The sequence below is a fragment of the Schistocerca piceifrons genome, chromosome 5, assembly GCF_021461385.2.
Source record: "Schistocerca piceifrons isolate TAMUIC-IGC-003096 chromosome 5, iqSchPice1.1, whole genome shotgun sequence".
Taxonomy (NCBI): domain Eukaryota; kingdom Metazoa; phylum Arthropoda; class Insecta; order Orthoptera; family Acrididae; genus Schistocerca; species Schistocerca piceifrons.
This window is the reverse complement of record NC_060142.1, coordinates 189,784,493-189,811,898: the sequence shown is the minus strand read 5'-3', so window position 1 is coordinate 189,811,898 and position 27,406 is coordinate 189,784,493. Positions and strand designations below refer to the sequence as shown.

Genomic DNA, 27,406 nt, shown 5'->3' with positions numbered 1-27,406 from the left:
AAAGTCAAATAGGGGTAATGCAGGAGTAGGTTTAATAATGAATATAAAAATAGGAACTCGGGTAAGCTACTACAAACAGCATAGTGAACGCATTATTGTGGCCAAGATAGACACAAAGCCCACGCCTACTACAGTAGTATAAGTTTATATGCCAACTAGCTCTGCAGATGATGAAGAAATTGATGAAATGTATGATGAGATAAAAGAAATTATTCAGGTAGTGAAGGGAGACGAAAATTTAATAGTCATGGGTGACTGGAATTCAAGAGTAGGAAAAGGGAGAGAAGGAAACATAGTAGGTGAATATGGATTGGGGGAGAGAAATGAAAGAGGAAGTTGTCTGGTAGCATTTTGCACAGAGCATAACTTAATCATAGCTAACACTTGGTTCAAGAATCATAAAAGAAGGTTATATACATGGGAGAATCCTGGAGATACTAGAAGGTATCAGGTAGATTATATAATGGTTAGACAGAGATTTAGGAACCAGATTTTAAATTGTAAGACATTTCCAGGGGCAGATGTGGACTCTGACCACAATCTATTGGTTATGAACTGTAGATTAAAACTGAAGAAACTGCAAAAAGGTGGGAATTTAAGGAGATGGGACCTGGATAAACTGACTAAACCAGAGGTTGTACAGAGTTTCAGGGAGAGCATAAGGGAACAATTGACAGAACTGGGGGAAAGAAATACAGTAGAAGAAGAATGGGTAGCTCTGAGGGGTGAAGTAGTGAAGGCAGCAGAGGATCAAGTAGGTAAAAAGACGAGGGCTAGTAGAAATCCTTGGGTAACAGAAGAAATATTGAATTTAATTGATGAAAGAGAACTTATAAAAATGCAGTAAATGAAGCAGACAAAAAGGAATACAAACGTCTCAAAAATGAGATCGACAGGAAGTGCAAAATGGCGAAGCAGGGATGGCTAGAGGACAAATGTAAGGATGTAGAGGCTTATCTCACTAGGGGTAAGATAGATACTGCCTACAGGAAAATTAAAGAGACCTTTGGAGAAAAGAGAGCCACTTGTATGAATATCAAGAGCTCAGATGGAAACCCAGTTCCAAGCAAAGAAAGGAAAGCAGAAAGGTGGAAGGAGTGTATAGAGGGTCTATACAAGGGCGATGTACTTGAGGATAATATCATGGAAATGGAAGAGGATGTAGATGAAGATGAAATGGGAGATACGATACTGCGTGAAGAGTTTGACAGAGCAATAAAAGATCTGAGTCGAAACAAGGCCCCGGGAGTAGACAACATTCCATTAGAACTACTGACAGCCTTGGGAGATCCAGTCCTGACAAAACTCTACCAACTGGTGAGCAAGATGTATGAGACTGGTGAAATACCCTCAGACTTCAAGAAGAATATAATAATTCCAATCCCAAAGAAAGCAGGTGTTGACAGATGTGAAAATTACCGAACTATCAGTTTAATAAGTCACAGGTGCAAAATACTAACGCGAATTCCTTACAGACTAATGGAAACCTCAGCAAAGATCAGTTTGCATTCCGTAGAAATTTTGGAACACGTGAGGCAATACTGACCCTACGACTCATCTTAGAAAATAGATTAAGGAAAGGCAAACCTACGCTTTAGCATTTGTAGACTTAGAGAAAGCTTTTGACAATGTTGACTGGAATACTCTCTTTAAATTCTAAAGGTGGCAGGGGTAAAATACAGGGAGTGAAAGGCTATTTACAATTTGTACAGAAACCAGATGGCAGTTATAAGAGTTGAGGGGCATGAAAGGGAAGCAGTGGTTGGGAAGGGAGTGAGACAGGGTTGTAGCCTCTCCCCGATGTTATTCAATTTGTATATTGAGCAAACACTAAAGGAAACAAAAGAAAAATTCGGAGTAGGTATTACAGTCCACGGAGAAGAAATAAAAACGTTGAGGTTCGCCGATGACATTGTAATTCTGTCAGAGACAGCAAAGGTCTTGGAAGAGCAGTTGAATGGAATGGACAGTGTCTTGAAAGTAGGACTTAAGATGAACATCAACCAAAGCTAAACAAGGATAATGGAATGTAGTCGAGTTAACTTGGGTGATGCTGAGGGAATTAGATTAGGAAATGAGACACTTAAAGTAGTGAAGGGGTTTTGCTGTTTGGGGAGCAAAATAACTGATGATGGTCGAAGTAGAGTTAATATAAAATGTAGACTGGCAATGGCAAGGAAAGCGTTTCTGAAGAAGAGAAATTTGTTAACATCAAGTATAAGTTTAAGTGTCAGGAAGTCGTTTCTGAAAGTATTTGTATGGAGGGTAGTCATGCATGGAAGTGAAACTGGCGATAAATAGTTTGGACAAGAAGAGAATAGAAGATTTCGAAATGTGGTGCTACAGAAGAATGCTAAAGATTAGATGGGTAGATCACATAACTAATGAGGAGGTATTGAATATAATTGGGGAGAAGAGGAGTTTGTGGCACAACTTGACAAGAAGAAGGGACCAGTTGGTAGGACATGTTCTGAGGCATCAAGGGATCACCAATTTAGCATTGGAGGGCAGCTTGGAGGGTAAAAATCGTAGAGGGAGACCAAGAGATGAATACACTAAACAGATTCAGAAGGATGTAGGTTGCAGTAAGTACAGGGAGATGAAGAAGCTCGCACAGGATAGAGTAGCATGGAGAGCTGCATCAAACCAGTCTCAGGACTGAAGACAACAACAACAACATTTTTCCTCAATATCAATTTCTAATTTCTTTGTCAAACCCTGGATTTGGTCATTCTGTTTCTGATTAAAGTCAGTGAAAGTTGATTTACATGGAGGTTTAAAAAGTTAGTTACTTCATTCATTAATTTTAATTTCAAATCCTCTACCTTATTATCTAAATCATCAAATTCAGTTTTTAAAGCCCCCATGCTTTCACATAAACCACCAAATTCTTTGCTTTGCGATTCTACTTTGGCATTTAGCAAATTTAATTGAGAATTTACAGAGCCTAGTTCTTTCTTTAGAGTTTCATTCTGAGCATTAGAAGTTTCATTTAGTTCCTTTCTTAAAGCCGCTGAATCTGTGCTCTGTGCGTCTAATTTATCATTTTGAGCTTTGATTAGGTATCCTAATTCAGATCAGTCCTGCACCTCCTTACTCACTTTCATTGCCATGGCTGGTTCTGATGTTTCTCCAACGAACTGTATGTTTTCCATGGTTTTACCAATTTTACATCTAGTAAGCATTTTAAAACAATAATTCTAAGTATAAATACAGTATATTGAACAGTTTCTTCAACTTTATACTCAGCCAGTGTAGAGTTTTAGGCTGCGTCGGTGAGCAGATGTGGAATCAGCACCAGTGACCAGCAACTGGTGCCGGTGTCTTCGGTTGCTGGTTTCCGCGTTGGCGTCGGCGCGATGTAGAATCAGCATCGACGAACAGCAACTGGTGCCGGTGACGTCAGGGTCATTCCATGTCAAGTCACCCAGGCCTTGACACCAACCATGTCAGATTTTGATGAAACTTGTTACAATTACCTCTTTTATCATCCTGAAAGCACTTGCAAAATTTTTTTGCTCTATCTTGTATAGTTTTTTTAAATAAATTTTTAAAGTTTTTAGATTTGGCGTTGATTTAGCAGTCGTAAATCGTAACTTAAACGTGTCCTCACAACTAAAAAAATTTGTATATTAAAGAATACTCAAGATATCGGTATGAAATTTTGGAATAAGTTTATGTATTATATCTAAATGTTAAAAAAAATTACCATAAAGATATATTAAAATCTTCCAAATGAAAAAAAATTTACAAGTTTTTTTTTAGCTAACGGATGTTTAGTTTTACAAAAACTGCAATATCTAGAGTCTCAGACCTGATAGAAAGCTCAAATTTGTTTTAAAATACTCTTAATTGTATAGGCTATTAGATAAAAGAAAAATTATGTTGGCTTTTTAACCTGTTTAATAGTTATATAATTTTTAAAATAATATTAATTACATTTTAAAAATAAAAAGTACCAAGTGACTTGGACACCGAAAATAAGTTTTTGTCTTCTTGGAGTAACAATGTACACTTGGATTTTGTTTTGTTACTCGTGTGTTTTGAAGTAAAAAATTATTACAGTGTTAAATAGTGCTTGGATAGTATTTTATTAAGTTTATTCGAACTTTCAGTAAGTACTGTTACTTAGTTTGCAGAGATTCTTTTCCAATATCCAATAAAAGTAACCAGAACAGTAATCTGACCAAAAGTGAAATCAGTATGTCAGATATTCAAACCTGTAGCGTAGGGTTATTTAAAAAATCTGACTGTTTCCAAACAGCCTACACACCTTCAGAAAAGTTACAACCGGTATCTGAATTGAGTGAGGAAGAAAAAGATTTGATCCACTTACGATCTGGAATTAATCTGTGTGAATTTAAGAATATATGTTCACACCACAGCTACTACTTTTTAAATGTTTTTGAAAAGTATCAAACAACATGTGTAGACCCACCAAAAAAACACAGAAAGCCCATCAAAAAATCGTTGAGAAGTGTAGGCTTGGAATTTTCTAAACAATTACTGACAAAAAATATTAGCATAAAACCTGGACAAAAGCTTTGCCCAACAGATGATGAAGTCATGGTTGAATTAGAATCATTGGGATCCAGAAATGAAACCCTCGTACAAACAAACATTGCTCTTGATAATTTAGGTTTAACACCGATAAAGCTTCATGGCTTGTCAGAACAAAGTAAAGGGTCTTATTTTAAAAGGAAAGTTAGCAGTATTGAAAAGACTGCAAAAAAGGCGGTTTCAAAAGCATTAAAATATGATGCGCCACGTTCTGATGATGACGAAGAAGATACAAGTGTGGTTGAGAAAGCAAAGGATTTTGATGTAATGATTTCTCTTATGAAAGAGAAGATTTCATCTGTTGGGAGGTCTAGAAAAATCCAGATTCTGACCTTGGCTCAGATTCTTGAAGTCGAAATAAAGTGATGAAAGAATTTAATGTAAGTGAGTACATGGTGCGACAAGCTAGAAAGCTAAAATCTGGAAAGGGTATTTTGGAAACTCCTGGTCAAAAAAAAGGTAAAACTCTTTCTGAAAATACAGTAAGACTTGTAACAGATTTTTATGAAAAGGATGAAAGTTCCAGAGTGCTACCTGGAACAAAAGACAAAGTAAGTGTTCAAAAAAATGTGTACATGCAAAAAAGACTCATTTTGTGTAACTTGAGAGAACTCTATTATTATTTCAAATGGGAGAATCCCGAGGTAGAAGTAGAATTTTCAAAATTTTGTTTCTTGAGACCTAAATGGTGTATCCTTGCTGGTGCTGCAGGCGCACACACTGTTTGTGTATGCAGTATCCACCAGAATGTTAAACTATTACTGGATGCTGTGAAAATTGAAGAATCTTATAAAGACCTAATTAAGATGCTTGTGTGCAACACGGAAAACCAAAACTGCATGCTACATCATTGCGACAACTGTCCTGCAAATACTGCACTAACTGAGTACTTAACTGAAAAACTAAGTGAAGATTATGATTTAGAAGAAGAAATTGTAATCAGTCAGTGGGTTAACACAGACAGGGCAGAAATGATCAAACAGTCTATCAGTGTTGAAGACGACATTTCTTTATTGGTTAGGTCATTGGAAAAGCTCACCCCGCACTCGTTTGTAGCAAAATCCCAATCAGCAGCCTTTAAAAGATTGAAAGAAGACCCACCACCCAAAACAGCAATTATTGTGATGGATTTCAGTGAAAATTATTCATTTGTTATACAAAATGAGATCCAAAGTTACCACTGGAATAGAGGTGGTTGTACTCTACACCCAGTTGGAGTTTTTCTAAGAAATGAGGAAAACAATGTTTTTGTTTCCAACCATTGTTTTATTAGTGATGACCAAGAACATAACACTGGCTTTGTTAACTTTGTACAAAAAGAAATTACAAAGTGGCTGTCATTACATCATACTGACATTGACTCAGTTCACTACTTTACAGATGGCTGTGCTGGGCAGTACAAAAATAGAAACAGTTTTAAAAATTTGACTGAACACTTGAGAGACTTTAATTTGAAGGCCCAACACTCTTTTTTTGCAACAAGTCATGGGAAGTCAATTTGTGATGGCCTAGGAGGAACTATTAAAAGAATTTTAAGGAAAGCCAGTCTACAGCTTTCAGACGAAGAACAATAATGACAGCAATCGATGTGTACAAGTTTTGTGAAAAAAATATTGAAAACATTCATTTTCACTTTATTGACAAAAAAGAAGCTGATTTGCCACGGTTAAAACTAGAAAAATGTTTTTCAGCAACCCGAACCATTCCTGGAACAAGAAGTTTTCATATCAAACCACTTCCAACAAACAACCTTGAAATTAGAAGGACTACAGATAGTGTAAAACCCTCCTTAGTCATTTCTTTCCAGTCTTCTTCTGATTGGGTTCGTGTTGAACCATCCATAAATAGCTATGTGGCTGCAAATTATGATGGTAACTGGTACTTTGGACTGGTAAAAACAATATTCAATGATGAAGAAGATGCAGAAATTTTATTTCTACATCCTTCAGGACCAGCTGCATCATTTTATTGGCCTGAAAGAGAAGATTCTTGCATAGTGCCTTTGGAGCACATAGTCTGTGTAGTAGACCTCAATCAAGCGGCACTGGAAGAATGTGTTACTTCAAAAAAGACTGTATCAAAAGAACTGAAAGCTCTTGGATGAAGTGGTAAAACATTTTGAATCAGCATTAATGTTTATTAAAAAGACAAAATTACTCAAAAAATTCAATGTTTCAAGCAATCAGTTTGGTTATACATAGGTGTTGTAAGTACACTATCTTTGTACATAATTCTAATTTAATCTACTATGATTAATAAAAATGTTAAAAAGCCATCATTATTTTTGTTTTATCAAGTAGCCTATATGTTTAAGAGTAAATTAAAACAAATTTGAGCATTCTATCAGGTCTGAGACTCTAGATACTGCAATTCTTATAATAAATAAAAAAAAAAGTTTATATATATATATATATATATATATATAGAAAATATTAATATATTTTAATAGTATCGTTTTTATCTTCAAATATGTATAATAAACAAATTTGCTGCAAAAATTCATGATGTTACCTAAAAGAGTTTTTAAGATAAGCAATTTTAAAGTTTTGAATGCAAATTAAATTTACCATTTCCGAAGGTTCGGAAAACGCAAAACATAAAAACTTTAAAAATTTATTAAAAAAATCTATAAGAGATACAGCAAAAAAAATTTGCAGGTGTTGTCAGGATGGTATTAGAACCATTTGAGCCAAATTTCATGAAAATCTAAGGAGGTGGGTGTAAAATTTATTTTTTATTGGGTGATTTGATATGGAATGACCTGTCAGTTGTTGGTTTCCGCATCAGCGGCGCTGCAATGTGTGTGAGAGCTGTATACTCCCCACACTGGATCTTCTTATTTGAGTTATTCTCATCGTATCTCTTCTTAGTCTGATATGTCGAGGTCCTCTTTCCGTTCTTTTACTGTTACTACTTCCTTACTTCTTTCCCTTTGCCACATTCTCAAATTTTCTTATTCATTTGGTTTCTGGGCTAAATCAAGTTTCTCGTAACTGTTTTCTCGTCTTGTTATCCTTGATTCTTATGGCAACATGCAACATCCAACATCCACTTTTCTCGTTTTCGTTCTCTAATTCCTGTTTTTTCGGGTCCTTTTCCACCGGTCGCCACGTTCTAACACTTTAGATGACAAGAAGTGATGTGGAGCTGGTTTGCAAACTTCCCACCTCTCTCCCATAGGTTGACTTACTTCGTATGCACAGCCGATCTTCTCTGGATAGCCGACCATGTCGATCTCCAAAAACTTCTCGGAAGAATAATGCTGGTTAAGGGAATTTATCAGACTCTCTCTCTCTCTCTCTCTCTCTCTCTCTCTCTCCCTCTCTCTCTCTCTCTCTCTCTCTCTCTCTCTCTCTCTCTCTCTCACTACTTCTGAAATAATGTGGTACTTGAAGAATACCTTTAGTTCAGTCATGGTATATTTCAACTTCCACAAAAAGCAAATTCACCACTTCTCATATAAATATAAGAACTCATGTGAGTCAACCAAGTCATCAAACATTAGACTCTGGTTCAAATGGCTCTGAGCACTATGGGACTCAACTGCTGTGGTCATCAGTCCCCTAGAACTTAGGACTACTTAAACCTAACTAACCTAAGGACATCACACACATCCATGCCCGTGGCAGGATTCGAACCTGCGACCGTAGCAGCAGCGCGGCTCCGAACTGGAGTGCCTAGAACCGCACGGCCACCGCGGCCGGCCATTAGACTCTATTAGGATACATTTACAACAGGGTTGGTTTAATAACCCCCAGATAATATGAACATGTCTTGTTTCTAGCAAGTCCAACACATGAATTACATAAAAGTCTAATCTCATTTCTTCATTTGTTCTTAACAATCATCGCAGTTACTAAACCAGCAAAGAATAGCACAGGCTCTTCTCTACACATACACGAAACACTATGGATCGTACAGCAGGTACTTGTCGGCCGCCGTTCGGCCGCCATGTCCACATTTTGCTCGTGACTGTTTTTAGACCTGCACACACAAACATACAATGCGTAGTAGGTCAGATTCATCTCTCTCATACTTCTATTTAAAATATCGTGGGTTCGAGATGGAGGAAGGCCAAGTGGTTCTAGAATTTACACGGAAATTCTCGAAGCACTACAGTAGCCATCTATCTGTCATGTGGTCAACCTACACAAAGGCAATCCAGTGTGGATAGAACTCTGAATAACTCACAGGATATGCCAGAGATCCAGAATGGGCTCAAATAATTAATACTAGAATACTCGGAGATTACTCTTAATAAATTGTTCTATTATGCCATTGTAGCTCGAAGTCCATGTGCATCAGCATATGGTCACAGGTACAAAAGAGCTAACCACACCTAATACTCTGTGCCTGCTTGCAGCAGGCAAAACTACCTTCTACCCAAACATTAGAAGGCTATAAATTTGCTATAAACTTAGCTATGGAATATATCATCACACATGCCACTTATATTCCGCTACATAGCTCAAGGTCTATGTTCAAACCATAGTACCAAATACTGATGAGTAATAGTGAAATATGAGACATCCAGCAGCTAAACAACTGTTTCTGTTGCCTTCTATCTACACCAAAATGTACATAAGATATGAGGAGATATTCAATAAAGTTTCAGTTGTACAGCAAAGTTGCTCAATGCCCACATCCCCAACATAAAGTTGGAACTATTTCCAGGACAAACATCTTGCAACTGAAACACTATGATGACCTAGCTTGTGTATGCAGTTGAGCCTTACCGTCATTTATCTAACAGGTATAATGTAGATACACACAAACGTAGCTCAGAATCTATGTCAAGTGAATGTCCAACAAATGCTGGAGGACTAACGGTTATAATTTGCAGCCTCTTCCTAGCAACTGAATATCACCTTTATGTGAATAGTAGATGGCCAAAACATCACAAGAAATCTTCCTATGAAATACATCGTACATTATTAGTGTACAGTAAACATTGTCGGAGCAATACCGAAATAAGAGATATCCGACTGCTTAGACACAGCCTGTGTTAGGAAAGCATCTTCCTCTATCTACCCAAGGAACTGCAAGGGATGTTAGGGAGGTGTTCAACAATCTGCCATTTGTACAGCAATGCAGTTAGAGATTAACCTTCAACAACACTCAGTGAAACTATTAAGATCTAATGCGTTATACATAAAACACTCTGACACTTAGCTTCAGTATACAACCTGACAAAACTGTCCCTTAACAACAAGAAGTAAAGCAGACAATTGCACACACCCTCACACATCAGCTTAGCACAAGACCTACTTACAATCCGTAATCCGAACGGTACTGAAGGCAAGGATATGAACAATTTCTACATCCTACAGCTGCATATATGAGGATACTCCCTTCCTTTGAGCAAGAAATATGTGTACCAGTATAGTTAAGAGTTACGTCAAAACCTTTATACAACAATGTAGCTCGAGGTCTATGTATGGCAACATAATATTAAAAATGCAGAGGTCCTAGCCACAAGAGCTCTAAAAACTTCTGGCACCTAGCGTTTGTATGCTACCAGATATTAGCCTTACATTTATGTGTAAATAATATCATGAGTGTGCTTACAGTTGCCAGAGACTGCAGTCCTGTGTGTGTCAGTTTTGTGTGTGTGTGTGTGTGTGTGTGTGTGTGTCGTCGTCTATTTTTTAAGAAGGCCTTACAGGCCGAAAGCTTTGTTTGTGACGGTCTCTTTATTGTATCTATCTGCAACTCAGCATCTCCGCTATAAGGTAAGTGTGAACTTTCCTTTTCACAATATTGTTACATTCCATGCTGGATTTTCCACTGTTTGATTAATATCATCACTTATAAGTCATGTACAATGGTGCATAGCTCGAGGTCTAGGCTCGACACCGTTATACCACAAGGAGCCAAACTAACTAGAATCTCTTACATTACAAGTAAACCGAGTGAAATAGGGTCAGTATACTTGAATTCCAACTAATTGCTGGCAATACCACATCTACCCAAATAAAAGTATGGTGGCACGAAATGTAGCCCAAAATGAAATAACTAGGTACAAGGGGCAAACAGAATTTTGAAAGCCCAAGGGGCAAACCGAATTTTTTAGCTGCAGAAACAGTTGATGCGTAAGTACGGAAAATAAGGTACATAGCAAAATCTAATTAAAACACACTAAATTTATAGAACATCATGAAATATTCTGAAGAAATTGTCATAAGCAAAATCTAACTGATCATTAAGAACATTTTCTTTATAGGTTTTCTGTGGCTGTATTTCGGCATGCTTTCTAAAATATCAGGTTTCTTGCCTTTAGGGGCGTTGTGTAAGACCTTCAAATTGTGGTCAATGCCAACCATATTATCCTTAGATTCTCGAAGATGCTCCCCAAAAGTAGTTTTCTTGTGTGTACTTGTGTAATCTCTGTTTCTCACTAAGAAAAAAAGACCAATACACCTACTGTGGTGTGATTAAGAACACTATTTTACAGAATATAGTTGACTGTCATTAAAATTTTGCTGTGCAGCATTCAATATTTTAAACAGTTGTATTAAAGATGTGCTGATTCCCTCGAGATACTGCTGTGCTGTGTCTGAAATTTAAAAATTTTTGGTATTGTCAATATTTGTTCGAGATTTGTTAATTTCAGTGCCTGTGTACAAACTTCTTTATTGGGTACGTACATAATTATTACTTCACACACTAATAATTCAGCATGTGATTGTTTACAGTTTTGCTTTTCACACAAAATTCAACACCTACGGTTCAGTGCTCTGAGATAGGCTGCCCGTGCAAACAGTTTTGCTTTTCACACAAAACTCAACACCTACGGATCAGTGCTTTGAGATAGGCTGCACGTGCAGCATATGATTGATGCAAATTCTTCTAGTAGCAAAAAGTATGAGTGTAGCTGCTGCAGCATGTGTTTCTTGCTTGTAATATTTGGAGAGCTCTCTGTTGTCTCCATTTATCTATCTGTAGTAAGATACTCTAGTCCTGCTATCTGCAACTGATACTGAGAATCATTTGCTGAACCAGCGAACTTAGTATCAAAGAGACCTAAGTATCTGTTTGTCATCCTCATTTCATTTTCATAAGCAATAATAATTGCTATAAAATTCTTTTCGCAGAATTATAATGAAAATTTGACTCAAGAAAACTCAGCATTTATCAAGGAAGTAGTCCAAGATAAATATGGACCACCAGCTGTTATTGGAGGAGTACGTACCTGTCAACAAAGCCCACTCAAAAATGCACCTTTGGAACGTGGTGAATGGACTCCTAAGACGAGGAGAACAGGTGTTATTGCAAGGAAAATTGGTTGTTACCCAATGTGGCTGAAAGATGGCTCCAAAATACATACAACACTATTGCAGGTAAGTCCCAACTAAACAAATGAGGTAATCTTTTTAAAATGTGGATAAGCACTCCACATCTTCTTTTTAATTTGCTCTGTTGTTAAATAACTGCAGACATTGTGTTTAGTATTAGACTTCTGACACATGGATACACACATAATATCATTTCTTTGTTATTTAGTAGCAATGCAAACTTGGACTCAGCATTTTTCAGAGTTCATACAGTACCTATTATTACAGAACTACTCAATCAGCTATTTTGCTTACAGACTCACTTGCACATTTAATAAGTCGTAGTCCACTAATTACAATTTCCTGTGCATGTGAATGTATTCTTGCTAGTCAGTTACAGTTTTCATGGGAGTTTATGAGTTGAACAGTTTAATATTTCTGTCTTGCAGTACGTCTGATGAATTTACCGAAACACTCCAGTTTAATACACCATATAAAATATCCAACAAATTACATTGAAGACAGTTGTTTGTTTTTTCGTGTATTCCATGGAAAAATTAGTATGATGGTGCAGATATCTTTAATATTCCTTGGAGGATTTTTTGTTACAGGAGACAGTTTTAAAACTTAATTTAATGATGAGGATGTAACATTGGAATTAGTACAGATCATAGCCGGAACTGTACACCTTGCATTTGCACACATTTGTGCCTTCATCAATCCCAGGCATAAAAACCCGTTTTGAAAAATTCAGGGTTTTGTTTCCCGACTCATGAATTTGAAGCTGCTGTAACTTTATCCATGAAGAAAGTGTAGGGGAGGCTGTAGTGAACATCAGCAAAAAAAGATGAAGTAGTTTGTTAATGGAGAAACGGGCATTGCAGATAAATTGCACGGCGGCCAGTCTGCAACAACTATTACATGCTGATAAAGTGATACGAGGAGACAGATGTGTTAGAGATAACTATCCACAACTTTTAAATGATTCTGAGAAAAATGGGTCCAGAAGCAGTATCCTGAATTTTTCAAAACCTGTTTTGATGCCTTGGTTCAACAATGGCACAAATGTTTACAAACACGTGGTAGTCCTGTGTAGGTGGCAGTAATAATTCGTGTGTTATAAGTTCATTATTAAAGTTTTTATGGCGCTCAAGGCATTACTTTTTGAAGTACCCTTGTAGTCTAAATAATCTGAATCTAGAACCACACTTCTCACAAGTTATATGAGGCGCTGTTGTTAATACAGTGGACTTGCATTCAAGAGTAGTGAGATTCAGAAGCCCCATTTGATCGTACAAAATTTAGGTTTTCCATGATTTCCCCAAGTTAATTAATGTGACTTCCATATGATGCCTTTGCAAAGAACACATTGAATTTCCTACATAGCCAATCCTTATCTGAACTTGTGTTTTGTCTCTAATGAATCTGCAGGACTTTAAACCCTAGTCCTCCATCCTTACTTAATTTCTAACACATTACTAATGAGAAACAGACATTGCAGCCAGCAACAAAATATATTGTGAATAAGGTTTATTATTCAGATCATCTGCCATATTAAAACTAAGAAAAACGTACTAAGAAATATGAAGTAATATTCATTTACATTTCATGAACATATTACATTATCAGTTATGTGTAAATCATTCTATTTATTAAAACCTGCTGATTACACTATTTTGTAGGTAACAGGTTAAGAAAGTAATTCTGATATCTTATGGCTGGGGAGGGTATGGCTCTGTGGGTAAGTCTCAGATTACTTTTCCAAAGGTGCAAGGCTCAAACATCCCCCCCCCCCCCCCCCCGCCCCCTTGTGAATAGGATGTGGCAATAGAACTGGATGAATAATTGCATGAATAATTATAAAAATTGATTGGAAAGAATTTTGAAGGTAATTTATGAATCTGTGCACAGTCTCTGTTGAACTTCAACTCATACCAATATCAACAGACCATTACATTCAAGCTCAATAAACATAATTTGTATTACGTACTGGTGCTTCCAGTAGTGTGCGGCACCGAATAATCACCGCAGCCATTGAAATTGTCGATCTGTCACATAAAGCACAATATTTTTAGTATAATTAAATCAAGTTCAGTAGGTGCCTTCTAACGTTTTCCTGACGACTGGAGACTGTGTGGTACTGGGGTGCAAGACTCGCACATCTGTTGCGGGTGATTTACATATTGTGTGCAGCCGATCTTCTTCTCAAGACAGACAGCTGTGTCGATCTTCACAATGCTTCTTCGAAGATTTCGTGCTGCTTAGGGAAATGATACTGAACTTCTTCTCTACTTTTGAAATGATTTTCTTCTTCACAATAAAACCACCACACAAGTTTCACATGCGCTTTCAAGTCTCGTACATCAACCCCATCTGAAAAACCTTAGTACTTAACATATATCATTACAGTCTCTTTTGGTTGTAATAACCCTTGTCAAAACAATTCTTGCTCCTAACAAGTCAAACAACAGAGTATAAGAGTCTCCAGATAAAACATATCTCATTTGTCCCCATTCTTAACCTCCAATCACAGACTCCAGGTGTCATAGATGCTTAATTATGTTGTTCTTTACTCTTCTTCTCTGTACTGTTTTTTCTTTAGTACGTATTAATTTCATTAACTACCATTTCCTGTAGCCTGCAGGAACTCTGGTCAAATGAAAAGGTTCTTTCAGACACTTATAAATATAAAACTTGACAATGCTAGTGGAATAGAGAATTCAAACTTACCAGAATAATCTCTACAAAATGTGTGACTTTTGTCACGATACTGCCCTTTTCCTTTTAGGCACAGTACCTATACCTTACATACAGGTTGATACTATGAATGCTCTTCCTCTTTCCGTTTTGGTAGGTATGCCCCTTTAAACTTCCTAATCTACTGTGGTACAGGTCAATCCCCTTCTTGGTGCCCCTGCCTGCACAATATGTGCATCTACCCAGATGTACATATGTCTTTATTCTCCTTCAACCCTCGGCAGTTCTGACATTGCTTTAGATTTCTAGCCCGTAATTTTCATGTTTGTGCCTAAGTGTAATTTTGTGTGTATGTTGATGTGTGTTTGTGCAGCCTGATTCTTCGGCCTACTTATTTGAAATAAGTTGAAGGTTATAGGAGACCATTGAGAATGAGAAGGACTTCAGTGATAGAAGTATATGCATACGGAAAGAGGGAAAGATTGACCAGTACTCATATGAGAAGTAAGAAAGGAAAAAATAGAGATGATTGCTAAGATCATAGGAGAAAAAGAAGATAGCTCCAAAGACAGGAAGACCCTTCTCACCCCCATTCCCCAGGACCCCTACTTAGCCAGTAATTGAGTGAGAAGCCGGAGGAGGTCTGATGTTAAACGTCTCCTGCACAATGGGCATTCTCACCTTCACTTTTAAAGTCCCCGAAGAAAGAATCTTTGCAAACCCCATGGAACGGCAAATGGTGAAGAATCAGTCACACTTGTCTGCGAGGGTTGTCTGAATGAAAGGTGTGGTGTGTGTGTGTGTGTGTGTGTGTGTGTGTGTGTGTGTGTGTGTGTGGTGTTAGTCATGTTTGTACCTACACCTACCACCTCTTTCAAAATTGATATAAACCCTCCCCGTCTACATCACATCTCATCAAAAGGTATAAAATATTCTATAAAATTAGAAAGTTATACACTATTGTATAAAATAGTCATCTAATTAGGCACTTCATATTATATTATTCTTAAATAGAATACTCTATTCTGTTCATTCCATCTTGATGTCACTCTGTTTACATATTACCATCATATTATACCTTCTACTAGAATATTATTCTGTTTGTTCCTTTTTATGTTTAGAGATCACTGTTTATTCGTGATTCTCTTACATTAGTCACATTCGGTCACTTAAATACTAACATGATAGGATAGTTTAAGAGGTTGTGAATAGATTACAGAATAGTTGAAGATTTGAAGGGAATTTGGTGTAGGAAAACTAATGTGGAAGTAACACCAAAAACAACCCAGGAACTGACAGTTGTCACTCTGCCCGTTAACACAGAATGTTAACGTCCCTGGGGAACAGATGCGACTCCGCCCGGATCCCATGGATCTGATATTAACCCCTTTTGAGCAAACGCAAATCGGTACTTTTCGTTTTATGTGAAAGACTACCCACAACAAAACAGTCACCACTTTACTATATAACCCAATAGCGGGTAAAGTTATCCTATTTTCTGCTTTGTCATGGACAGGTTTGAATTTTTTCCATAAACTATCGATGCCTTTCTTTGTATCATTAAATTCCAAAGCTAAATGAGACGGAACATTGTCTGGGTTTATCCTCTCGGCAACTTTTTGTTCGATTATTACCTCTACCTGTTCCTCCAGACTGCTTATATATATATATGTGGTGTCTGAGGTTGCTAGCTTTTTAAAATTTCTCTCCACATCATCGACTTGAGTGTTGACACCTGCAATTTGTGATTGGACAATAGGGATCAGCTTATCCTGTCTTTCTACACTATATTTTAAGGTATGTAGTCTTCATTTCACTGCATCAAACGTAACCTTACATACATTCTGAAATAATCCAAATTTTTCATTACACTCCGATTCTACATTGTTACACTTATCTTCAACGTCAAATTCTAATTTCTTAGTTAAATCTTGAAATTTCACATCCGGTCTCTGGTTAAATTCAGTAAATAATTGATTAATGTGAGCATTTAAAGAACTGGTTAGTTCATTCTTTAAATCTAACTTCAGATTCTCGACTTTATTATTCAGAATGTCAAATTCAGTCTTTAGCAAACTTATATTTGTTGCTTGAATGTTTAAGATTTCACTTTGGCTACTTAAAACCTCACTATGAGCATCTAATTTGATGTTCAATTGTGTATTTACTAAATCTTACTTAAGACTTTGAGCACTTAGTTTCATTGAATGCCTTTCTTAAAAAAAACACTCAGTTCCTGTCTTAACGAAGCATTTTATGCATTTACTTCTTGTCTTAAAGAAGCTGAATCTGCTCTCTGTTCATCTAATCTAGTATTTAATTGTATACTCTGAGCTTTGATTAAATTTATTACTTCAGACAAGTCTGGCATTTCCTTATTCACCATCATGGCCATGGCTGCTTCTGAAGTTTCTCCAACTTTCTGAATATTACCCATTTCTCTATTTCTTTTTTTTTTTTTTCCTTTTTTCTTTTTCGAATCTAACCTAAAATACAATATTGTGTACAATAACTACACCAACAGTTTATTGTTCTGCAGTTCTTTCAACTTTACCAAACAGTTATTGTTTTTCGCTCACCCATCATAGAGGTCTGGGCTGCATCGGTAAGCAGGTTTAGAATCGGCACCGGTGAACAGCATGGGCGCTGGCAGTGTCGAATGTTGGATGCGTCATCAGCGAGTGGACACAAAGTCAGCAATGGTGAACGACAGTTGCAGTCGGCGACAGCGGCTGGTTACCCCGTCGGCATTGTTGGCAGGATAATGCGTCAGCGTCGGCCGGATCGATGTATGTGTGAGGACTGCTTACTTCCCCACACCAAATCTTCTTAGTCGAACTATTCTCTGCATCTTCCTTTGTTCATTGCTTATTAACTTTTTCACCCTTTTTTCCTTTTAGGCAGAATCCAATTCTGTGCAACAGTTTCTTTGTCTTGTTATGCCTGGTTACTACATCAACTCAAATATCTTCTTCCCGTTTTTGGCTTACAATTTCCCGTTTTCTTCGAGTCCTGTCACTTTGTCGCCATGTTCTAACATTTTGCTGGCGACCGGAGACTGCGTGGTACTGGGGCGCAACACTCACACGTCTCTCACGAGTGATTTACGTATTGTGTGCTGCCAATCTTCTTCTCAGGACAGACGGCTGCGTCAATCTTCATAATGCTTTTTCTTCGAAGATTTCGTGCTGGTTAGGGAAATGATACTGAACTTCTTCTCTACTCTTGAAATGATTTCTTACTCTCAGAATACTTTCATATCAACTTCGCTATATTTTCTTCTTCACAATAAAACAACTACACAAGTTTCACATGCGCTTTCAAGTCTCGCAAATTAACCCCGTCTGGAAAACCTTAGCACTTAACATACATCATTACAGTCTCTTTTGGTTTTAATAGCCCTTGTCAAAACAGTTCCTAGTTGAGTACACTGACATGAGTCATTGTGGATCAATGTGTATAAACAATCTTCATCTAATACCCAAGGTCTTTCTCAACAGGGAGAGTCACTAATGTCAAAATGATCCTTCTTAAAATGAGAAAACTGTTTTCTTGCCTTGCCTTGCCCTGTCCAGTGGCACAATCCCCATACACAGCACAAATGTTTCTGGCTGCCTGTGCTGCTGTCTGCCCTCTACTGAAGTCAAACGGAAGAATATGTTGGAAATGTTTGTTTTCTCCACTTGACACCCCATTTTCTAGTTTCCAAAGCACCACTCACTATATCCAAATGACAATTTGTAAACTCAAATAGTGACAGTGAACTACAAATAAAAAATGACAATCGATAAATAAACCTGTAGCAACCGGAGTACAAACATGCAAAAGAAAATCACTCCAGAGTTATGGACCAACCTAATACAATGCATGGTGGAAGGTACATCATGCCATTACTATTTATTTTGTGTCCTGTTGTATTCACATATCGAACAAGGGGAAGTATATGCCTCTATATGTTTCCTAATCTCTCTCATCTTACTGCCATGGTGGCGGCATAATGGTTGCTCTTTCTTCTTTGGCTACAGGTCCTGTAAATTTTCCCTGCAGAGTTTTGTGAAACTCTTTGTTCCAGGGTGTCTCATTTAAGTTTCCCAAGCACTTACGTTACTTATACTAGGCTATACCGACCTTTTACAGTGTGTCTTTGAATGTGTTTGATTTCTGTTGTCATTTTTGCTTGATAAGGTTTCCATGCACTGGAATGGTCATTTGTGCTTGATAAGAGTTCCATGCACTGGAACTGTATTCTAGATTTAGAACATTGGTGTCTTTTGTGCCTTTTCTTTTAAGATCGCTTCTTAGTATTGCCGCAAACACTTATACAGTGTAATATGCGTGAAGATGTACACAGCTGATCCTGTAATTGAATACTACCATGTTCTTTTTTCTTTGTTATACACATTATCTTACATTTACTCCACATTTAAATCTTTTTTAAAGTCTTTCTGCATTTGCTTACAATCGTCCACCAACGGCACTTTCCTGTAAACAATAGGATCATCAGTAAACAGTCTTGTTCATTTATTTATGTGCCCAGTTCCATATAACCAAGTTAATGAGTTGATCTCTGTGGTCAAGAAACATGAAATTACATTGGCAAAGCTAATAAAAAATAAAATTTGCAAGAATCCTATGCAGATAGCGAAGCTGCTGAGGGTCAGCCACAGCGTGCAGAACTGCACATGTGCACAATGTGTTGCATGCATGCATACCGAGTCTTGGCCCTACGCAGTACATCTTGGGTTTGCTCAATCCTTCTCAGAACTACTTATTATAGTGTGACATTTCACTTAGTATTGCAATGTGACACTATTTCTTCCAGCATTTAGTGCAGCCTCTTCCAGTCGACATGACTTTCTTCAATTTGGCAGACTCGTGGTGTCAGTGCTGTTTACCCTACTCCGTTTGCCCATTGTATAGAGGAAGATCGCGGGTCCAGTGGCTGTTTGCACAAGAGGCAGTCTAGTGATCTATCATTACAAGCCTTTAAAAATTAATGGGTATCACAGGTGAGAAGGATTAGATTCCACAATATGTAATGTACAGTTACATAATCAATTGTATCTCAGATTTGTCTTGTAATGGCATTACAACAACATGCAAAATGAAATTAAATATTTAGTTACAATAAGAAAGCAAAAAAATTACAATGATCGACAGATGATTTGTAAAGGATTCAAGGTTTTGTACATCAAGAAGCACTTTATGCTAAATTTTCAAGCATGAGGATGAAATTAGTGGTACAGATAGTAAATTTTTTGGTGTCAACACACTTATTATACAACATTTTTTGTTAGAGTTCAATGGAGAGTATGGAAATGTTATATATTACACTGAAGTACATTGGTTTGGTCAAGGGACATGCCTGGAATGATTTTTTAGATTAGGACCCTTTATTCCTGAAATTTTGAAGGAAGAAGGAAAGCAGGAATGAAAATTGTAATGTGTGGAATGGATTGCAAATCTCGCATTTTAAATTAACTTGATTGTATGCTACCCATAGTAAGATTTGCAAGTTGAGAAACAGTTTATTTCTGATTTGGTGGGGCTGCATTTAAAAAGAAAATCACATTATGGAAAGCAAAAATACCTTCCACTTCCCTAAGCTCTCTGCCACTAAAGAAAATGTAAATTTTGAACAATTCATTGTGGTGTTGAAAGAATTACTGGAATACTTTTCTAAACATTTTGAGGACACTGCCAATCTTATGTCTGTCTTTGAGCTGTTTTCAAGACCTTTTGCTGTTTCAGTTGAGAAATCTGATTAGTGAAATTTCCTTTTAAAAGGCAAATTCTTTTACATTAATTCTATCCAGGAGTTCTACATAGTTTTTCTTGGTAAGTGTGTCCGTGTTTATCTAATGAGGTTGCAAACATGATACAATGTTTTGATAAGCATATGTGTGTGAAAGGCTTTTCTCAATTATGAACTTAAATGAGTCACAATTACATGGCAATCTGAGTAAAGAAAATGCTAAATTTTCTGCAAGTGTCCGTATGTCAACAGTTTGTAACAGATGTAAAATTTTTTTGTCTCCAATGCACCAAAAATAATTAAAAACAATGAAAATATGTTTTGTTTGTGATCTGTGCTGTTGAGAAATATGAAATTTAAAACCAAGCTTTACGTAAGCGTTCAGTGTTCCTTGCGCAACTACACTGCCATGTGGAGTGTACCATTGTCCTCCTCTCTTTCTCCACTTACCTCTCTTCCTCCTCAGGTATTGTGGCTTCGTAATGAGGGAAGTGTGCACTCAGGTGACGGAGAACCGCATGTGTGCAAGACCTCTTGAAGGTGCGAGGATTGCTGCTTTTTTTATAAAATATATGTATAATAATAACTTTAATCTTAGCACATTTCAATGTGCCTTTAAGCCATGCAGACACAGTCTCTGATTCGTTTACCTCACGACAATTCCTCATCCTAAGAACCAATGGCATTGTACACTTCACATGTCTGAAATGTACGATAAGCAACAAGTTCTCGGCTGTTAAATGTCTCCAGCCCTGATACAGTCTCCACCTTACCACCACGTACTAGCGCCACAGTAACCCAACCATTATCATGTGCACTAGCATCCGCATTAGTAAGTGTAAAATCCAGTATGTGCCCACAAAACACTAAAGGGACATGTAGAATAACTTGCACACCTGTGGTAGCTTATTGAGAATGGACACAGCAGAATACTATATGCCTTTCTGCACAAGAGTCAATGACGTGCAATACAAATGTGGACTGGATTTCTGCCTAATGTTAACATAGTGAAAGCTGCTAATTCTTGGGCATAATCTCATATTGTTAACAACAAGTGACATTAAAGAAAATGTGTAATGAGAGGCCAGTGTCAGGGTTTACAGAACCTAGAACAGGGGTCAACAAGAGGTTCGTGAACTTACACTACATTTTGCTCTAACTGCCTATTTTTGATCCAGAAATACCCTTTTTGCATGGGAAGAGTACTCCTGAATATAACACTGTATGTCATAAATGAATGAAAATAAGCAAAGTAGACTGATTACCATGTTGGACTTTCACTTAATGCAGATGCCATTTTAATGGTAAATAGAGCATCATTCAGTTTTTGAACAAGATACTGAAAATGGGTTTTCCATGACCATTTACCATATATCTAAACATGTAGGAATTCAAATTGTTCAGACCAACTGATCATATGACCATTTTGAGTAATCAGAATTTTTGTTTAGTTGAATTGTGTGTTAGAAACTGTAAAAACTCAATATTACTATACATTTAGAGTAAAATCAGCAACAGAAGATCCCTGACAGTTTCAGTGGGCTTGGCGCACTTGCATCACACTTTTACTTCAACCAATCATATAATGCCAATTTGTGTATGTCTTTTTGGCAATGCCTGATTGTTGTTGCAGCTCTATAGACAGCTATTGTTTTCACCTGTATTTGTTTGCAGTTGAAATCAGGCAACAGTGCTTCCAGCTGTCAGAAATCATCTTTTGTTGACTCATTTATAGCATCAGTTTATTTTCTACAAGTCATGAACGAAGTGTTCTGGACTGAGCCAATACGGTACAAAGGGATCAAGCCACCACCTTTTCTTGTGCCACTTAAAACTCTGTCTTGTCTTTTTGCATGTATTTCCAATGTACTGTGCTCAGAAATGATCTTCAACTTTTTAATTTCAAATACTGAGTCTCAAAGAATGTTCTCGATCAGAATCAAGGAAACGTCAGCCATTTCCAGCTAGTGAGCTCTTATCGGCGAGTGACTTGTTACGTCACCCAATAGCCAGCGCAGCCACTGCACCATGCTAACACACTCTGTCTAGCTCATTATCAATAGTTTCACAATCCTTAGCCTGCAAAACACTCCAAATCCCTAAATTACTGAATTATAAAGTATAAAAAGGCACAGAAGCTTTAAATCAAGGTCGGTGCGAGAATGTCATGCTCCTCCTCATAGGTAGCAGTTTTACCAACACTCATAATGTCAAGTGACAAAACCAAATTACAAATCCATAAACAAATAAGAAAGCAATTTCAAAATTTTACACCATATAATAGGCCTATTAGGGAAAAAAAAGGGTTTTGCTACTAGTAATATCCAGAGTATGTAATTGAAAAGACTACCACTTTTACTAATGATGTACAAGGTAATAGAACCTTTGCCAACACACAACTGCCACAAATTTTACCTTAAAACATGCAAAATTTTATAGCCTATTTGGTGAAACAAAGTGAAAACTGTCAGGTTACTACATCTCGGATGTTAGTTTTCCATCTGAAGCCAATAACTGTATAGCATGGTGACGTCACACTAATGCAATAGCTTCTAGCATGTGCAGTGATTAACAGTGAACTTAATTAGCGGCTTGTTCCCAGGTGCAACTGATGTGATCGGTGTATAGCAAATGGAGTGATTGCGGCTTCCATCTAGGTTAATCTATATAGTTATGCCTCATATCTCCTTCACTACTGTGTATTAATATTACTTACAGTAGTTCTGCTCGGAGTCTGTCGACAGAATCTGGAATGTATTGTGCCTCTACTGACTGCAGCCAATGTAGGTTGCTCCATTTGACAACCTGACAACTGCAGGGCAACCTGGAATTCCAGAACCGCCATCAATTATACAAATGCCCATAACAGGAAAACATGGTGCCAAAGCCATAAAACCAGGACTATGAACCAGTGGAAGAGTGTCATGTGGTTGGTTGAGTCTTTGTTACACATGGTTTCCAGCTTCTAACTGAGCTACGTTCAAAGAGTGCAAAAGTGAAACATGATGTGGTTTGCTGATGAATTTGGCAGACAGATTGGTTTCTCATGGGCCACTTGGTTACTCTGCACGGTCACGTTACTGCCAAGGATTATGTGATAATTTAAGCAAATTGGGTCCATCCCATAGCACAATGTTTGTTCTCCAATGATGGTACTGTGTTCCAAAACAACAGCGCCCCTGTTCACGTAGCTTACATCCTCCACGACTGATTTTGTGAGCATGAGGATGAATTGTCGCATCTCCTCTTGCCAGCAGAGTCACCTAATCTCAATATTATTGAGTCATCGTGATCTGCTTTCAAGAAATGTGTGTGTGATCACTATCTACCTCCATCATTGTTACCTAAACTTGCCACTGTTTTGTAGGAATAATGGCACCAGATTGCTTTGGAAACCACACAGTACTGTAATTGTCCATTCTGCAATGACTGGGAGTTGTTTTGATAGCCAACGTTTTGCCTACACTGTATTAAGCATGGTAATGTGTAGTGGATTTGGCATTTCCATATTTTCATCCACTCCCAATAGGTGTTAGTGGCCTGCAGCTTTGTGCATTTGATCTTATACCTTTTATGGACAGGAGTCATTCTACTCTTTCCCAGTCACGCAGAAGTTTACACTGCACAGTAGATTCTCAGGAAATATGAGATGGGGAAAGATCTAATTCTGCTGCATATTAGAATTGTGTCATGGCCTGCTGCCTTGTTCACACCTCTCACTCTGCTCTGTGAAGAGCTCAAAGATTAGTATGCTAATATTCCAAGAATTTCATTGGATTTTTGGTTAGAGCTTTCACCAGAACATGACTGAAAATTTATGTAGTCTTCACACATGATCCTTCTTGTTGCATTAGTTGGTATTATCTTTTCTCTGTTAGTTTTCCTGCAGTGTAGTTGTTAGTTAGAATGTAGTAGTAGTAGTAGTAGTAGTAGTAGTCATTCCTGTTTCCACAACATCCTCTGAATGGTCCATTAAATGACCGCAGGTCTTTGCATGTCATTACTCCTCTATGCTACATCTTCAATACAGTATCACAAAGAAAGAAACTTTAGAGATGTTTGTAGTGAGGCTACATATTGATTATTAACATCTCTGCAAAAATACCTGGCATCCCCTTCTCTATTGAATAGTTTTTGGGATAAGTAAACACCCCCAGAAACTGAAGTAGTGTCCATCCACAACAAAAGTGAATAATTTTTCTGAGATAGCAACATTTCTATAATGTACAAAAATGACTTGTGGGAGAAGGAGCCAAAACATTATGAGCACCTTATTAATTGCATGTTGGTCCACCTCTGGAGGGTGGAGATATGTGAAATGAATATGCCCAGGCCATGCAATTCTCATAAATTATTGGCTAGTGGTTTTTGTGGATGAACTTGGCACCAGATAGCATTCCATTGGGAATCAGATCAGGCGAAGAATGGAAGAAAGTTCTTTGTTTATTTGGGCCTGCAGAATAGTATACATAAAGTAATGACATATATTATAAAGGTCAAGGATAGCTGAAATGTAATTATCAGTCTTTATTCCACAACAGGTCTGTTTCGGCTCTCATTACTATTTTCAGATAACCTGTGCATAAAATTTTGGTGAGATCATTTACATATGTAATACACCCTGCGTATTTGTTTCATTACATATTAGTACCTGTGCATATTTATTTCATTACATATTGGTACATATGTCAAGCTAAACTTAACATCCATAGTACATCGATAGTGAACTGTCATGTACAATAAATGTTAGTACTCAGTTGTTGTAAAATTATGTATTTGTAACTGCCAACTGTTAGCAAAAATAATAACTACCACACATTTGATATTTATGGAAAACCATGGACAATATTCTAAATACCAACTCCTGTCATCCAATTCACAGAACTTGCCTATTTCCACTCAGTGATTAACAGTGTAGGAAAAGGTAGATTGCTGCTTACTGCAAAGATAACATGTGCAATTGCAGACAGACCCAGGCTTTCAGCCACAGCCTTCATCGGAATGCCAGTATTTTGGCCTGAGCTGCTGGAATTGATAGTCGTATGTGTGAGGTGTGCTTCCTTGTGTAAATGAATGGTGTGTTTCTCTTTTTCCAATGACGGCTATGGCTGAAAGCTTATGTGTAAGTGTCTTTTAATTGTGCCCGTCTGCAGCTTAGCATATTATTTTGTAGCAAGTAACAGTCTATCTTTTCCTACATTATTGCTATTCCTACTTGAGTTTCCACTCAGTGATTAATAGATTAACTAAGCTACCACTAGAAAAACAAGCAGTATAAAAAGAACTAGACACATTTCATTACATAACTCACAGAAATAATTTTAATCTGGACATAATCACAAAACAGTACACCAAACACGTTGCATCCGAACTTAACACAATACACAATGAAATATGACTAGCTAGAGAAATGTCAACTAAACATAAAAAAGGGTATAACTACAATTTACCTTCACCAGATATGCAACAAATTAAATGCATTGTTAAAACCACAAATATGCAACTAGTCTTTCTTACCAGCAACAACCTCAAAATGAAACTACATTTGGCCAACACTAAATCCTGAGAGTGTAACCCAGGTATATATAAAACCATGTGTAACAACTGCAGTAACTTGTACATCAGCCGGACAGGACAAAATTTTAACATTAGATTCAAAGAACACATAAGAAGTAGTAACAATAACCAATCAAGCTTCTTTCTCCATCTCAAAAATCAACACATCACAGTCGATAAAATTGAAAATGCCTTGCAAGTACTACATACAATAACCAAAGATCCCCAAAAGGCCTTTTTCTAAAGCAGAGAACATTACACAGAACACACACACCCAAAATTCCAACTCGTACATGCATGACCATTGTCTTTGGCCACTGAGTCTAGAAGTAACTGCACGCATTCGTGAAGTTTGGGGGGGGGCTGAAAAGGAGAGAACTAGAGGAGGGGTAAAAAAACGAGTGGGTGTGTGTTAGTGGAATAGAAAGGTTCTGTAGCAGTAGAGTGGGAGCAGAATTAAAGAAGACTGAGACCAGGAGGGCTACATTGCAGGGAGAGTTCCCACTTGCGCAATTCAGGAAAAGCTATTGTTGGTAGGAAGGATCCAGATAATGTAGACTGAGAAGCAATCATTGAAGTGAAGGACATTATGTTGGGCAGCATGCTCAGCAACTTGGTGGTCCGGCTTTCTCTTGGCGACAATTTGTCGGTGGTCATTCATGTGGACAGACAGCTTGTTGGTTGTCGCACCCACGTGGAATGCAGCACAGTGCTTGCAACTTAGTTTGTAGATCACATGACGGCTTTGACAGATAGTGCTGCCTTTGATGGGGTATTGATGCCTCTGACTGGGCTGAGTTGGTGGTGGTGGGAGGATGTATGGGGTAGATATTGCATCTGTGTCTATTGCAGGAATATAGGCCATGAGGCAAGGAGTTGGGTAAGCCATGAGTCAAGGAGTTGGGAGATGGTGTGGAGTGTGGATGGATGAATATATTGTGTAGGTTTGACTGGCAGTGGAGTACCACTGTGGGAGGGGTGGGAAGGACGGGTAGGAATAGAATTAATTAAAATTAGAAATTTATGTATACATGAGAAACTGTGCACAAGAAATATTAAACAATCTCTATTTAAAAAACTTTATTGAAATACTGGAACGCAAAAGATATAAAATTAAAAACAAATAACACACGACCACCAAAGATAGCCTATGTTGAAATCCAACCAGCGAGAAGTAACATCATTGCTGTCTATCCCCATGTACTTTGTAAACACATAACATCATAGTAAGAGAACTATCAGGTAACTGTCAAAACATATTCAATTTATAAGAAATATTACTATTACGTGATTTTAGCCGCGGCTGAGCACTAACGGTTATGTAACAGTTTACTATTGAAGTAATGTGAACGTCAGATTCACGTAGATATAAGTACAAATTTGTAGGCAATCAAATATTTGAGGCATATTATGTACATAAATGATCTCACCAACATTGTGTTTACAGGTTACCTGAAAATGGCAACGAAAGCCAAAACAGATCCGTCTTGAAATAAAGACTGATAATTACATTGCAGCTATTTTGGACTTTCTGTATAATAAATGTCATTAAAGAAAGAAAGCT

At 37.4% G+C, this 27,406-nt stretch overlaps 1 protein-coding gene across 1 annotated transcript in view; it reads left to right on the top strand.

Moving 5' to 3' along the window:
• Positions 1-27,406, top strand: part of LOC124799265 (39S ribosomal protein L3, mitochondrial) — an 84,366-nt gene that overhangs the window by 3,701 nt on the left and 53,259 nt on the right. Inside the window, exon 3 of the mRNA XM_047262829.1 lies at positions 11,655-11,900. Within this exon, the coding sequence (XP_047118785.1) occupies positions 11,655-11,900 (246 nt within the window). The remainder of the gene's footprint in view (positions 1-11,654; positions 11,901-27,406) is intronic.